Source organism: Cetorhinus maximus, chromosome 11 (assembly GCF_964194155.1).
Source record: "Cetorhinus maximus chromosome 11, sCetMax3.hap1.1, whole genome shotgun sequence".
Classification (NCBI taxonomy): domain Eukaryota; kingdom Metazoa; phylum Chordata; class Chondrichthyes; order Lamniformes; family Cetorhinidae; genus Cetorhinus; species Cetorhinus maximus.
In genome coordinates, this window is record NC_135889.1 from 49,118,660 (window position 1) to 49,134,952 (window position 16,293).

Below are 16,293 nucleotides of genomic sequence, written 5' to 3' on the forward strand. Positions count from 1 at the left end.
TTTCTTGGCTTGTATAAGTTGTCCATGCCTCACTGCTGCAAAGCAGGGTGTTAAGAACACAAGCTTGGTACACATAGAGCTTTGTAGTTTCCAGTTAATTTACTGTTAGTCCCCACTTGACTTAATCTTGACTCAGTTGCGGCCTTGGCAATCCTGGTGCTGATTTCGGTATCAAAAGACAGGTTGCTAGTAATTGTTGATCCAAGTTATGTGACGCTCCAGAGAGAGGTTGTCAATGTTGGGGAAAGTGGAGTCTCTACATGCTGGCCCATAACTTTGGTCTTCCTGATGCTCACCGCCTGTCCAAGCTCCTTGCAGGCCTGGGAGAACCGATCTACAAGGTGTTGCAAATGAACTTCAGTAAGGGATACCTGCACAGCGTAATCAGCAAACAGCAACTCTCAAACTAGGGCATTATGCACTTTGGTCTTCACATGCAGGTAGACAACCTCATTTGAGTTGCCAAAAACACACAATAGCAGCATGGAGATAAATATGCCAAAGAAAGTTGGTGCCAGGACACAATCCTGCTTTTCCCCGCTGCTGATCTTGAAAGCCTCCAATAGTGATCCATTATAACAGACAAAACTGTGCTGGTTCTCAATGAAAAAAGAAAAGAAATGACACCCAGCAATCCAGGTGGGCAGCCTGTTTTCTGCAGCAATTTAAAGAGTCCATCTTTGCTGACAAGGTTGAAGGCCTTGCTGAGGTCTATGAAGGTAATGTAGAGTGGGCTGCACAGTTCGCAGTACTTCTCCTGCAACTACCGAAGCAAGAAAATCATGTCAAATGTTGACCTGCCAGCTCTGAAGCCTACTGAGACTCAGGGCAAATATGTGATGCCAGGGCCTGCAATCTGGTCATAACAGCGCGAGCAAAGACCTTCTCCACAATATTTAACAAGGAAATACCTTGGTAATTGTTGCAGTCACTGTGATCCCCTTTGTTTTTGTACAAGGTAACTATTTTTACATCACGCATGTATTGAGGCACAAATCGTTCCTTCCAGTAGAGACAAACATTCATGGGGGATGCTGCAGCAGTGCTGGTTTTCCACTTTTGATGATTTCCGGTGGAATGCCATTGTTTCTTGGGCCTTTACAAATGGCAAGACATCAATGGGCTTGTAGAACTCTATGATGGTGGGCTCACCATCCAGCCCTTGTGACAGGAAAGTCCAGAATGGCACCGAGCGCTTCTTCAGCAACAACATTCTCCATTACATAGAGTCCAAGACAATGCTCCACTCACCTTTCCATCTGCTTGCTCATTTCAGTGATCATCGCGGTCTTTGACTTCAAGGGGGCCAATTCGGTTGCTGCTGGGCCAGTGCTTTCTCGATTCCTTCATACATCCCTCTAGAATCCCCAGGTTCAGCAGCAGATTGTATGGGTTGATTGGACCCATCATTGATTGGTGCAGTGCCATGGAGTCTGCTGGACTTGATTCTGGCAGCTCAGAGCATTTAGATTTTGTTTGCTGGGATCTTGTTTGTAGTTCATGAAGGCTTTCATCTTGGTTGCAGTAACTGGCTCCATTTCAGTCGAGTAAGACTCAAACCAGTCAGCATCCCTCTGATCTCTTTTTTCCCATACGCAGAGTGCACAGAGTAATAGATGGTCTTGTGCAGAGGATCCCACTTTGACACCTGGCCTTGGGTGTTGTTGTCCGAAAGAGTGATCGAGGACGTTGAGGAACGCCTGAGTCCTTTCCAAGTCAGTGGTATGGAAATGTTGATCCGAAGATGACATTTCTTCTTGGATTCATATAGTTTCCTTGGCTGAAGTCTGACCTTGCTAAACACCAGGGAGTGCCTGATTCATATAGGGATTTCACATTTCATTTATCGATATAATCATTGAATGATACAGCATAGAAAAAGGCCATCCAGTCTATTGTGCCTGTACCAGCTCTTTGAATGAGCATTTCAATTAGTCCTCTTACCCTGCTCTTTCCCATAGCCCTATAAGTATTCCCACTTCAAGTATTTATCCAATTTGCTTTTGAAATTCATGATCCAAGCATTCTAATGTGTAAATAAAAAAAATCTTTATGCTGCCTCTGGTTCTTTGGCCATCACTTTAAATCTTTATCCTCTGGTTAACTTACCCTTCTGCCACTGGAAACACTTTTTCCTTATTTATCATGTAGCACTCAAACATGAGCCTAGTTCATTTACAAAATCAAATACCTTTTTTAGGATACAGCACAGCTGGGAGGGAAGGAAGAGATTTACTATCTCTTGTACTTAGCATATGGTCTTTATAGATTGACAATGGATTAATTCTAAAATGTTAAATACCAGCGAGTTACATTTAATTTGCAAATATTAATGTAACTTGCAAAGTACAAAATATATTTAATATTATTTGCTATTGTTTTTCCCCAAACTGCTGAAAACCAGAGAGTCCTGCATTTATATAGGACCTTATGTCCCAAAACATTTTACATACAGTTGTATTTTTGTGTAATGCAGAATTATAAAAGGTAAACATAGCAGCAATTGCATACAGCATGTTCTAATAAGCAGCAAGATTAATCTGTTTCTTTTTTGTGATATTAATTGAGGACAGAATGTTCACCAGGAGAACTCAAGGCTCTGCTTCAAAATGTGCCGAGAGGCCTTTCATGTCCACCTGACTTAATAGATGGAACCTTAAATTAACGTTTACTCTAAAAAGACAAAACCCACTTTTGGTGTTGTTCTGCAATAGCAGTTTAGGTAATAAGTTAAATACCCTGCCACAAGATTCAAATCTACAGCTTCTTAAGCAAAAGGCAAGAATGCCACAAACTGAGCCAAGCTGACATCTTTGTTGCTGAAGAGCTGAACATTGTTAAATATTCAATGCAAAATAAGAAGCACCACCATTAAAGACATTTGCACTCAGATTCCAAAATGTCTGTAGTCATCACATAATCAGAGCTCCCTGAAGTCAAACTTTGAGCATTTGCTACTTCATTTTGCCAAGTACGATGGTCCATTACAGAATATGGAGGTCCCACTGAGTCACATGGCTAATTTCCAGACTGAGAAGCCTTCCATTGAAAGGAGTTACATGTTGAGTTCTCAGAAATGTGTCAAAAGTTCAGTCAGCATAGATTCCTTGGGCCCCTCCTGACTTTAAAGGACTGACATAAGAGACCACATTAATAAAGTGGTTTCACAGGAGTTTTAAATTATGCTGTTTGAAGTGCAATTGCTCATCTGAATTAGTAAAAACATCTGTTCCCAAAAATAATTCCTGTTATTAAAATCCCAATAACACCATAAAATAACAAAATATGCAAGTGTGCAGGAGAGTAACTGCACATCTCCAAATTTCCATAACCATTCTTCTCCCAGTACTATTATAGTCAACCAACTGGTCGAAACTAAAATTACCCTGTCACACAGAACCCAAGCTCAGGATTACTTTAAAGCCACAATGATAAAAAAGAGCAGTTCTAGTCTTTGAGATTTAGGGCAAAAATTCAACCCCATATGGCGGTGAGAACAGAGGTGGGCAGGCGTGAAAATTTGTGCTACCAGCCAGCGTGTTGGTTTGCCGGCAGCGTCCCACCCCTGGGCCATTTCCCAGTCGACAATGGTGGCCTGGCAGCAGTGGCCATTTTTTTTTAAGTTTAAAGGTTTTAAAGTTCAGAGTTGCCAGGCGCCCCACCTCTCTCAATTGAAACAGTAGGTTGTTGCTCCTTCCAAGTTGGAGGTCCACAGGGGCCTCTTATTGGCAGTCTAGCTTCAAGAGCTCACTCACCATCCTTAATTGGATGGGGTGTCCACCCTCTAGCCATTAATTGAACAGTTCAGAAAAAGTCACTGTCAAGTAATTGTTTCCCCACACATTGTGGGGTTGGGACCCCTAGAAGACCCTGATGTTGGGAGTCCCAGCCCAATTGGTGTTGCAATTGGAAAAAAAAATCAGGATTGTGCTTCAAGTTAAAGATAAACTACAAAGAGTATTAATAATTAAAACAATATTTATTATTCTTTTTATTCCTCCAGCCACCTTTTTTCAATTAAATCTCATTATGCTATATACTACTGCCTGGTTTAGAAGTGTGCAAGTGACCATATCTTGTACCTCTCTTGATCTAAATGTTAAGAGATGCATGAGGACAACCCTGATGATATGCAGTTTTGATTTTCAATCTCCCATCTAACCTCTCAGCTAGAAAAAAGTGTGGTTGAAACTAACTAATGTTGAGCTTGGGTGGAGGTGGGTGGGGGGGAGGAAGGGGGAGGGGAAAGTACTCAGTGCACAAAAAACTTTAACTGTTCAAAAATAAAATAAAACTTGCATTTATACTGCGTACATCCCAAAGACCTCGCTACCAATTAATTTTTTTATTGGAAAGTTGTCACTGTTGTAATGTTGGAAATGTAGCAGCCAATTTGTACACAACAAAGTCCCACAAACAGCAATGAAATAAATGACCAAGTTGTTTTAGTGATGTTGGTTAAGAGATAAATATTTGCCAGGACATCAGTAGAACTCCCTGCTCTTCTTCAATAGCGTCATGGAATCATATACATCTACCTGAGAGGGCAGACAGAGTCTCGGTTTAATACAAAAACAAAAATACCTGGAAAAATTCAGCAGATCCGGCAGCATCTGCGGAGAGGAGCACAGTTAACGTTTCGAGTCCGAATGACCCTTCAACAGAACTAAGTAAAAATAGAAGAGAGGTGAAATATAAACTGGTTTAAGGGGGAGTGGGACAAGTAGAGCTGGATAGAGGGCCAGTGATAGGTGGAGATAACCAAAAGATGTCACAGACAAAAGGACAAAGAGGTGTTGAAGGTGGTGATATTATCTAAGGAATGTGCTAATTAAGGGTAGAAAGCAGGATGGGCAAGGTACAGATAGCCCTAGTGGGGGTGGGGTGGGGTGAAGGAATCAAAAAAGGCTAAAAGGTAGAGATAAAACAATGGATGGAAATACATTTAAAAATAATGGAAGTAGGTTGGGAAAAGAAAAATCTATATAAATTATTGGGAAAAAAAAAGGGGGGGGGGGGAATCAGAAAGGGGGTGGGGATGGAGGAGAGAGTTCATGATCTAAAATTGTTGAACTCAATATTCAGTCCGGAAGTGCCTAGTCGGAAGATGAGGTGCTGTTCCTCCAGTTTGCGTTGAGCTTCACTGGAACAATGCAGCAAGCCAAGGACGGACATATGGGCCTGAGAGCAGGGTGGAGTGTTGAAATGGCAAGTGACAGGGAGGTCTGGGTAATGCTTGTGGCCTGTTTTTGCTTTTATCTCGGTTTAATATCTCACCTGGAAGATGGCACTTCCAACAGTGCAGCACTCCCTCATTACATCACTGAAGTGTTAGTCTGGATTATGTACTCAGGTTTCTGGACCTCACCTCAAACTCACAATCTTATGATTCAGAGGTAATATTGCTAATGCTGAGCCATATGGGCTGAATGTTCAAGTAATGAACATCCCATCAGACTGGTGACTGCATTCTCATCCCCTATTGATGTAGTCATTTTCAAATATTCTAGGGCACTTTAGCAGCTAAATTTTAGAACATGCCCTATTAGACAGATTGTTTTATATTGAACTCTTAAAATAGGGTGGTTGCGTTAACTATGGTGTAGTATAGAATTAAATTTGGCTTTAACTTTAAGTACTAAGGCAATTTAAGCAACTGCAAAAGCAGATACTGAAAAGTGATCATCTGATTAAACGTCTCATGGACACAAATGTCAATCAAACAACTGACTAATAATTCAAGAAACAATTCCGAATGTAAAATAAAAACAGAAAATGCTGGTAAAACTCAGCAGGTCTTGCAGTATCTGTGGAGAGCTCTAAAGAGTCAGACGGACCTGAAATGTGTAATTCTGTTTCTCTCTCCACAGATGATGCCAGACCTGCTGAGTTTTACCGGCATTTTCTATCTTTATTTCAGATTGCCAGCATGTACAGTATTTTGCTTTTATGCTTTCAGCCCAAATGTAAATTTGGTAAAATATTTGTTCGAGATGCCCTCCATAATTAAGCATAATACACAATAACTTGCATCAGATTTGCCATCCACTCTACTGTCAGGATTACATAATTACTTAAAAGGTTAAATCAAACATGAATTCACATACCTGTCGTGTCAAATTGGAATTGCTCGCAGCTGCTGAGCCCGTTGATCCAGGGGCATTTGTATACTGCCCCACCTTCGACAATGTCTGGCTGAGAAGTGTTTGCCTTTGGGGCTCCAATTAGAATATTCATCCTAGTAAGAATATGAGAAAATGCAGAGGCAAAAGCCTTTGTTCACTTTATTGTATTCTCACCTTGCCGCAAGTACATGTTAATCTCGTGCAATGTAACTGATTGGTCCAATATATTTTGTAAGAAGCTTTGTCCAGATACCATTATTGTTAAGGTTTGATTGAAAACAAAGGGTATTTTAACGATCACAGTAGGGATGCTTTCTTTTATTAACGTGTTGAGCAGTCAGCAGTTACAGTCGAAGCAGTTCACTAAACCGGCATTCGTTGTACTTAAGCATTTATACGTTTAACTTTTATGGGTTTTTTTGTTGCAAACAAACGTGGTTCACAGTTGATATAAAAGTTCCCCCCTCCCCTCCCCTCCCCTCCCTCAAGCCACAATACTTTTAATGTCTCACTTACTTTGTCGGGAGAGGTGTGAAAAAATCCACAGCAAATCCGAAGTAACTACCCTGAGGTCCGGAATAAACGGACGGCTTGGCAGTGTCCAAATTAAACCCGTAACAACAGGAGAGGGTGAAGAGGATCACTGCCAGCGCCCGGCGCCCTGTGCCTGAACCCGCCGGTGCCATTCTTAATCGGCTCTCTGTCTCTCCGCTTCCCAGTCTGAGAGCCCGGGGAGTGTGAGCGAGTTTGCTGAGGGCTCGCTGTATTGTTAGCGGGCTGGATGATGACTCTTGCCGAGGCGCTGCAGCGGGCCGGGCCCGGCCAACCTTCCTCTCTCGTTTGCTGTCGCTGCAAAAGCAGCTGGCCGCCCTCCCCTCTCGCCTCTCGCGGGCTCCGGCTCAAAATTCGGATTTCAGACCCCGGCCTGGCGCTGCCAATGGCAACAGAAGGGCCGCTCGTGTCAGGAAGTGAAGTGAGAGAGGTATCCGACGTGAATGAGGCGGTGTTTCCCCCGACTCGGGTATAAAGGCAGCTTTCCACCGACGTCTTTCTGGAAGGGGAGCTCCACCCAACTAGACTTGCCGCAACTTAATGCCTGTCATACTTCCCCCCGCCCGCCAGCCAGCCAGCCACCCCGCGTCTCCTCCATTGTACATTCCAGCAGGCAACTGGCACGGAACAGCCAACTGGTCTGCGCGAGACACCATTCTTACTCAGACTAGGCTTGAACCTTGAGGGCAAACCTGGTGGGGTGGGTGAGGGGGGATAGAGGCTTGTATGGTTCTGTGAAAACGTTTGACTCAATTACCCAGCCTTTTTCCAGGGTATAAATAAAACAACTAAGGCAACGGACTTGTAGAATGTGACCTGTTTAAATGGCTTCTGGGGACACAGCTGGTAAAACTGTTTAGAACAGGACACAACTAATTTGCACTTCATCTAGATTAGCTACATCTTGCATGCATAAAGCATCATCTGTGACATTTTTACAGTCTGAAGTCCATGATATGTACCTCTATGGAGTGACTTTCCATCTTTCAAAATTTATCAAAGTCTCACAATGCCTCGTAGGCATCGATAAGATCATCTTTCTTGTAAATGTCATCATTGAAGTTTCATAGAAGATCCAAACCTTCATCGGTATCTGGCTCACAAAATACCTACGATTTTACTCTTGTTCGGAAGTGACAATGCCAAGGCCATACCTAATTGTTTTCTCTTTGGAAAGGGTGTCCACGTATCCACTTAATTTTTCCACTGGTCATAAGGTTTGGATTCAAAGAACATTGGTGGGTGACAGTATTAATACATAACCTAGCCTGTTATAGCCAAAGGTCCTGTGGACAATCTACCAAACATGTTAAATATGAAATCATAAAAGACTTTTGTGGTTGAGAACTTGCTCCTTCAGTGTCTAAATAAAAGTTAAGTATGTCTAAGGATTGTTTACTAATATGGGCCTATGTCATTGCAGTTCACCACATTACAGGGAATTTTTCCAAAATACCTCAGTTGCTAAAATAAATGTATTCTTTATTCATTCAATAAATACTTTTCCCTGTGGCGCAATGTCCATCCATTTACCAGTCACCTCCCCAAACACTCCCTTCAGTTCACTGACAATTAGTTCATTCTTGATGTATACATAGACACTTAATGAAATTTAAAAATATCATCTAATTTACCCACTGACATATATAATCTTAATAAACCTAAGAAGACAATAAAAGAAAAACTCTAAAACTAATAAAGGATCCTGATTGTAAGATTCTTTCTGTTGAATACCTATAACTTTCATTACAAGCATGTATTCTATCATATTACAGTGCAAACATCTTTTCTTTAAATACCGAATATTATAGAGAATAAAGTCATATGAAACTGAAGATGTTCCTCAATTCACAGAACTAAGAATACAGGATATGTTTTTACTTTGATGAGGAGGCCACTCAGACTGGAGATAAGTACTTCCCACTGTTGTAACTAAATTGTTGTGTTGGTTTCTAAAGAAATAGGGTAAGGTTCCTAACATGTTCCCTGCATTGAGTATTTTGGGATACAAAGATGTGTTTTGATAATATATTAAATTATCGTGTCACAATTCTTTACAAACACCAAGAAAAATATTTACTAATCACTCCTCAACGAAGACAGTGGCACTTTGATAATTGGCTGCTAATCAACATTTTAGATTTACCTCAACAGTGTGATATTCACAGAGTGGGAGTATATATTGTCCTATTATATATATTGTATTAGTTATATATTGTATTAGTTTTCACTGTTTCAATCCTTTGTACATTTATCTTGTAACCACAGATAGTAAGGGACCTGCTTAAGGAATTAATAGATCGTGTAATCTGATCAGCTCACAGGAAGTGGGCATTTTCACTGTCTGATGTTAGAATAGCCTTAGAAGTTAGTTACAGTTGAACAGATGACTCATTCTTTTCCATTCTTAATTTGTGGCCCACCAAACATAGGCTGTGACTCAAGTATTTAGGAGTGGGAAGGGTAGGAGGTGGGGGCGCACAGGAGTACTGACTTCAGCTCTTCTTGCATTACTAATTAACAACAAGCAATTTGTTTCAAGCAACTGTCTGCACGTTTGGACATCTACAACTAATAATAAAAGTCCAAATGCTCTCTTACATAACATACTGGCAGAATTTGTTTCCTGAAGTCATTACTAAAGTGATTTCTAGTGTTTCAGGCAAAGCCATGGTAAATGTTTGGCAGTGACACTATACAGTATCTCTTTTTCTTCAAGCTTCACTTCCCTTTGGTGGATGTTGCAGCTGCTCTTATGCACTGACAGAGAAATTGCCTGTGATTTTTTGACCCAATGAAATTTCTACATGATTTCCTGCTTTTATGGGGGAGGGGGGGGAGGGGGAAAGCATTACTATAGGAACATGAAGGAAAATAAATCTGCTAATCTAGTTGGAAATAAGAATATCTTGATATCCTATTAATAATGGATAAATATTTTATAGCAATTTGAATAATGAGACATTACAGGATTTGTAAAAGTACAGACACGGTGTCTTCTCAGTCGGAATATAGAACAAACACCAAAGTAATGGTTAAGAATCAAAATGAAAAGTTTGAAATGTTGAAATAAAAATAAAAATGCTGGAAATATACAGTGGGTACATCGGTGTCTGAAAAGAGATAGATACATAACAAAAACCAAAAATTCTGGCAACACAAAGCAGGTCAGACAGCAATGTGCAGAGAGAAGTAACAAGTTAGGCATGTATGTAATGCATCATTAGAATTGAAAGTAGGAAAAATGAACAGGTTTTAATTTTTTAAATTTTAAAAGAATCAGGGTAAAGGGAATGAGGAGGCAATGCAGAAGTGTCAGTAGAATGATCTCTAAAAGATCTATAAAAGAAAAAACAGTTTGACCCCAAACTCACTTGCCACTTTAATTCCCCATCCCATTCTCACGCTAGCCTCTCTGTCATCGGCCTTCTACTCTGTTCCACTAAAATCTAATGCAAGCTCAAAGAACAGCACCTCATCATTCACTTGGCACTGCCTAAGGCTTTAACATTGACTTTAAATAACTGCAGACCCTAACTATATCCATAATTTTCTCAACAACAGGGGTTGCTGGCAAGGTGGCTGTTTGTGCTGGCATCATAGTGGGGAGGCGGTTTGATGCTTGGTCTGGGGAAGCTTCGTCACAACACAGTATTGGCAGAGGAACCTGTGCCATCCTAAACAAAAACAGAATTACCTGGAAAAACTCAGCAGGTCTGGCAGCATCGGCGGAGAAGAAATCAGTTAACGTTTCGAGCCTTCATGGCCCTTCGGCAGAACTGAAGCATAGTTAGAAGAAGCTTCAGTTCTGCCGAAGGGCCATGAAGGCTCGAAACGTTAACTGATTTCTTCTCCGCCGATGCTGCCAGACCTGCTGAGTTTTTCCAGGTAATTCTGTTTTTGTTTTGGATTTCCAGCATCCGCAGTAGCTTTTAGCTTTTTGTTTTTATCCCTGTGCCATCCTACTTTACTTTACTTCTCTTTGGGATATTCTGTTTCAATTTCAAATCTAACTTATGTAATTTAAGACACCCAGATTTCTTTCAACTTCTTTCTCAGCTGTTTCACCACCAATCATGGAGTACATGTCATCCACTTCTTGACCATAAAATTGGGCACCAAGCCAGCAATGATCTTCCCAGGACCTAACCATCACACCTACAATTTTACCAGTGGCGGGGGAAGCATCGGGAAGCCCATTCACCTGTGGGTCAATTGAGGCTGGTAAGTGGTCAGTAATGGCCACTTGAGGGTCTAATCCCACTGCCACACACCTGGTCACCAGGCCAGCAGGTGTAAAACCTGGCAAGCCTTGGTGCCAGGCTAAGGGAGTGCCCCCTTGATAGGCACCCACTGCCCATCGGCGGTTTTACCAAGGTGTGAAACACCGGGCGTTCCCCTCCCCACATTGTCTTCTCCAATCCTGCCTCACTGGACCCTGCCAACTTGGCCCCGGTGAGACCCCAGACTCGGCTTACATCCCAGCTCCAATGCTGAATGCCTTCCCCTTGCCCTCACTGCTGTCCTAGCAGTGGCCACTGCTCTCATTGGCACTTCTGGGACATGAAAGCTTCCAGCCCACCAATTGGCCAGCAGCACTCTGAGGCAGGACATCCTGTTTCAAACCAATTAAAGGGCCGTCAGCTGTTTAATGGCTGCTAGACGAGCCAGCCAAATGGAGACAGGCTTGTCCCTGACTTTTACGTGGGGGGTCGTAGCCACTTCTCCGAGGGTAAAATTCAGCCCTTTCTTTCATCGTGCAGTATTTCCCAACCATTGATTAAATTTCACCTGCCATGATTCTGCACGCTTCCATGTTTTCTCCAACTCATTTTGTAGTTTTTGTGTCTTCTGTTGTTTGCTTTATCATCTGCTGATTTAACTATTGGCAATGAGTTTCTGAATCCAGGTCACTGGTGCAAAATAGGAACAGTAGTGGTCTGGACATCAATCCTTAAGGCACCCCAACATTATGTATCTGACAAATATTTATTGTTTGCTACCCTCAGGCTGTTATTTATCTACTTTCAAGATTTACTCAGGATCACCCCAGGTTTGAGCTTAACTAACAGTCTTTCATGTGGAGCTTTGGCAAATATTTTTTGGAAGTACACCACATTATTTCCCACAGTCCATTGTGTTATCACTTCCTATAAAAAAGTCAAATTATTTAGTTAGCATCTTTCCCACTGAAGCAATTTTGACTGCTGCTTTATGTTCGCATAAACCTCAAGTTTACTCCAGATAATTGATTTCATTGTTTTACATGGAATTGAATTGCAACTAATGGGCCTATGGTTAGTTGTGTCTTGTTTTTAAATCCTTCTGAATATGGGCAGCACATTGGTCTGTTTTCAATCTAATGATAGCTTCTCAATGACCAGTGATTGCCTCAAGTTAATAGTTAATGATGAGGAATGAATGAAATACTCTTCCTGAGATATGCACTGAGTTTTGTGAGAATAGTATAGGAAACCAAAGACAGGTTATCGTGAACATGATATGGGTTTATGAGATACATCAGTTTCAACAAAGTAAAACTTTTGGATTTGTTTCACTATTTCACAAAGTATCTTGAACTTTTCATCATTTATATTCGTACTTTACCTGCATTTTTGTTTCGGAGACATGAATGGAAATACAGAAAAAAAATCCCAAGTAAATGCAAGGAAATGTCTGTGTCTGAGGTCAACATCATAGGAAGTATTACTTCAGATTACAACAACAATGGAATAATCTACTGTTTTTGTCAACACAAGAACTATGAATGATGTATGTTCCTATAGCAGATTCATCAAACTCATTTGGGATTCAGCAAAAGGACTAATAGTTTACTTGATAATGAAAGTGTTACCACATGAAGGAAAAGATTAGTTATCCCTTGTTCAACCTCTGGATAACAATGCCTTTAGACCTTATCCATTCTGCAGTAATATATTCTGCAGTGACTTCAAGACACCATTAAACAACAAACGGTATAGTAGCATGGTGGTTATGTTACTAGTAATTCAGAGACCTACATTTGGAAATATAAATTCAAATCCCTCCAGAGTAGCTGCAGAATTTAAATTCAATTAAATAAATCAAAATCTTTTTTAAGGTAACTAGTATAAGTAAAAGTGAACATGAAACTACCAGATTGCCATAAGAAGTAAGAGCAGAAGACCATAGAACCCATCAAGTCTGCTCTGCCATTCAGTGCGATTATGGATGATCTTCAACCTTGACTCCACTTTTCCACACTCCCGATATCTCTTGATTCCCTCAGAGACCAAAAATCTGCCTATTTCAGCCTTAAATATATTCAGCAAAGGAGCATTCACAACCCACAGGGGTAGAGAATTCCAAAGATTCCCAACCCTTCGAGTGAATTTTTTTCCCCTCATGTCAGTCCTAAATGATTGGGCCTTTACCCTGAGGCTGTGGCCCTGTGTCCTAGGTTCCTCTGCCAGTGGAAACAACTTCACAGTGTAAACCCTGTCAAGCCCCTTCACAATCTTGTTTGTTTCAATGGGATCATCTCTTATCCTTCCAGCCTCTCATCGTAGGACAACTCTAGTGAGTCTTTGCTGAATTATCTCCAAACAAGTATATCATTCCTTAAACACAGAGACCAAAACTACACACACTACTCCAGGTACTCACTCACCAAAGCCCCGTATGAGACTTTCTTATTCTTGTACTCCAATCCCCTTGTAATAAAGGCTCACATGCCACTTGCCTTCCTAATGGATTGCTGAATCTGCATACTAACTTTCTGCCCTCCTTGTACGAGTACACCCAAGTCCCTCTGAACATTAACACTTATAAGTTTCACACCTTTTTAAAAAAAACTCAGCTTTTCTATTCTTACAACCAAAATGAATATACTCACAGTTCCCCACATTATATTCCATCTGCCAGCTTGTTACCTACTCACATAACCTGTCTATGGACTGCTTTTCATGTCGGGGAAAGACTGCGTGTATCCCCACCCCTCCAGAAGGAAAGTCGACTTGCTCCATACCAGCTTGCCCCACAGCTATGACATGCTGCAGGTGGGCTAAATTGGTGGAGAGAGGGACTTCCACCCCTCACTAGGGAGGAAATCCTGCCCTCAGAAGCTGCCATCGAATCCAATTGGCCGGCAGCTCCAGCAGTCCCAGCAGTCCCAAGACATCATTAGTGGGTTGTGTAATATACCTTTAAGGAATAGCAGCATGCTTTCACTGTAAGGGAAGTGTGTCATGTGATCTAGCCTCAGCTTCATTTCGGCCAGGAGCAGATCACAGCACACACAGCTCGGATGTCCTCAAGTTTTCTGTCCATGTATATCTGTTCACATGCACTTAGAGTTAATAAATGAAGCCACAATGTGTTTGCACAATCCCTCTTGAGTGATTAGTGACTTTTATATCATTATCAACACACATGACATATTGTGCAGCAGTGCTCGCTTCGAAATGACATTGTTCTCAGCCTGGCAGCAAGATTTAGTACAGGTATTACATGGTGAACAGTCTTAGATCATGCTACATGGTATAAGATGACCCTTGATATTCTGGTCAGATCGCAGTGGAGTGGCACTATTGGAGAGCTTTGAAATCACATTGTGGTGAGTGCACAGAAAAGCTTTGAAGACACAGTGCCAGCCGGCGCTCAACTAAAGAGCTGGGAAGCAGACAGCTCCTCGTGGTGAGTAGGGCAACACATCGAGGACCAAGCACTGGGTTAGCTCAGTCAGTAAAAGTGAATGACCAGGCATGGGCTGGATCGATAGTGAGTGAGGGAGATTCAGACGAAAAAAATTTAATAACACCATCATAAATATTGGGCCAGAGAAGGTTATGATTATAATGGGTGGCTTTGGGAATTACTGAACAATAAATTGAAAATAAAAAAGAAGGTCAAAGGGATATTGTCAAAATGTCCACATATTTCCCCAGTTTGAATGGAGATGCAGCTGACCTATCAGAATTCAGAATGTTTAAACAGTGTACAGAGTTATAGTGTCTTGATTCATGTGTATCTGAACCAGAAAAGCAAGCCATAAAAATTCACCTAGCAATTGGGAATGAAGGTCTACACAGGCTGAACCCACCAGGGTTAACATAAGAAGAGCTAAATGATCCCCAGAAGATTTTTTTTAAAAATTCATTGATGTGTTGGATTTTTAATTTTATTGCCCATCCCTGATTGCCCTTGTTCAGAGGGCATTTTTAAGAGTCAACCACATTGCTGTGGGTCTGGAGTCACATGTAGGCCAGACCAGGTAAGGACAGCAGATTTCCTTCCGTAAAGGACATTAGTGAGCCAGATGGCCTAAGAAAGTTGGTAACTATTTGTTATTGGCCAAGATTGACACCGGGGCAAGTGCCAACATACTACCACTGTAAATTCTCAAAGACATGTATCCACAGACATGGAAGACTTGGCAAAACCTATTACTGTGCACATTCAGCGTACAACAGTTCACTACTTCCATGTGCAGGATCTATAGCCCTGGAGTGCAAGTGCAATCAATCCTCCTGGGTGCCAAAGATGTTCTACATCATGGAGACCAAGGGCCTGGCAATCACAGTTCGACTAACATGCCGTGACCTCACACTACTGACTATCCATGGAATTAGTCAGACCTCATACAGCAAATAAACCTCAGGAACTACTCCTATCACTTCAGTTCATGATCTAACATTGAAATATCCAGAACGTTTCGACAAAATTGGCAATTTCGAGGGAGCTGCAACACTATGTTTGTAGGGGAAATAAAGTCCGTCAACTGATCTGGTACATTTTGTGCCATGCAAATATTAGCAGCTACAAGAACAAACAGTGAAAGATTCCACACTACAGAAATTGGTGGGAAACCATTATTGAAGGATGGCCTGATTTAATTCAGCATGTCCATAAACATGTAAAGCCATTTTTGGCCTTACCAGGACGAGCTCGGCATCTCTCAGGGAGTCATTTTTAAAGGCAGGCAGGTCATCATACCGGAATCTTTGCATCCTGATATTCTTCAATAACTTCATTCACACATGGGCATGGACGAGAAGACTCGCAAGTCAGACGGTCTATTGGCAGGGTATGAACAATGACATTGAAGTTATCGTCAAGAAGTATGAGGCATATAAGACCTTATGCCAAGTCAGTACACAGAACCACTCATTCCGCATGAAGTTCCTACCCATCCATGGTCCAAAATTGCATCCAACCCCTTTCATGACCATGGCAGTGACTTCATCATCTTCATCCACTACTATACCAAGTACCTCATTATTTGACCTCAACCATCGTGCAGTCCTATTGCATCTAAGACAAGATCCAAAATGCAACTGGGAACAACTTCCTAGAATGACAATCCCACAGATCACTGTGAGCAATTGAAGACATCTCTGAATGAGGTTACCATTGCAAGATTTGGGCATATCAGTAATATAGCTTTATGCTTTAGAGATTCATAGATTTATCTGTTCTATACACTCACATAATGGTAATAAACATGAACATGTATTGCAAATAATTATACTTCTTTGGAATAGGGAAAATATCTTTAAAAAGAAAGGCGGTTATTGTGATTTGCCAATCCAGGTATTAGTTTAGTAGACCTTCTCTGAACTGCTTTAAATACATTTAC

General features: G+C 41.3%; 1 protein-coding gene across 1 annotated transcript in view; it reads right to left on the minus strand.

Moving 5' to 3' along the window:
• Positions 1–8,058, minus strand: part of itgav (integrin, alpha V) — a 140,435-nt gene extending 132,377 nt beyond the window's left edge. The window contains exons 1-2 of the mRNA XM_078551907.1: positions 6,642–8,058; positions 6,108–6,238 (exon numbers count right to left, since the gene is read on the minus strand). Coding sequence (XP_078408033.1) covers positions 6,108–6,238; positions 6,642–6,811 — 301 coding nt within the window. The 5' untranslated portion in view covers positions 6,812–8,058. The remainder of the gene's footprint in view (positions 1–6,107; positions 6,239–6,641) is intronic.
• Positions 8,059–16,293: the final 8,235 nt, after the last annotated feature.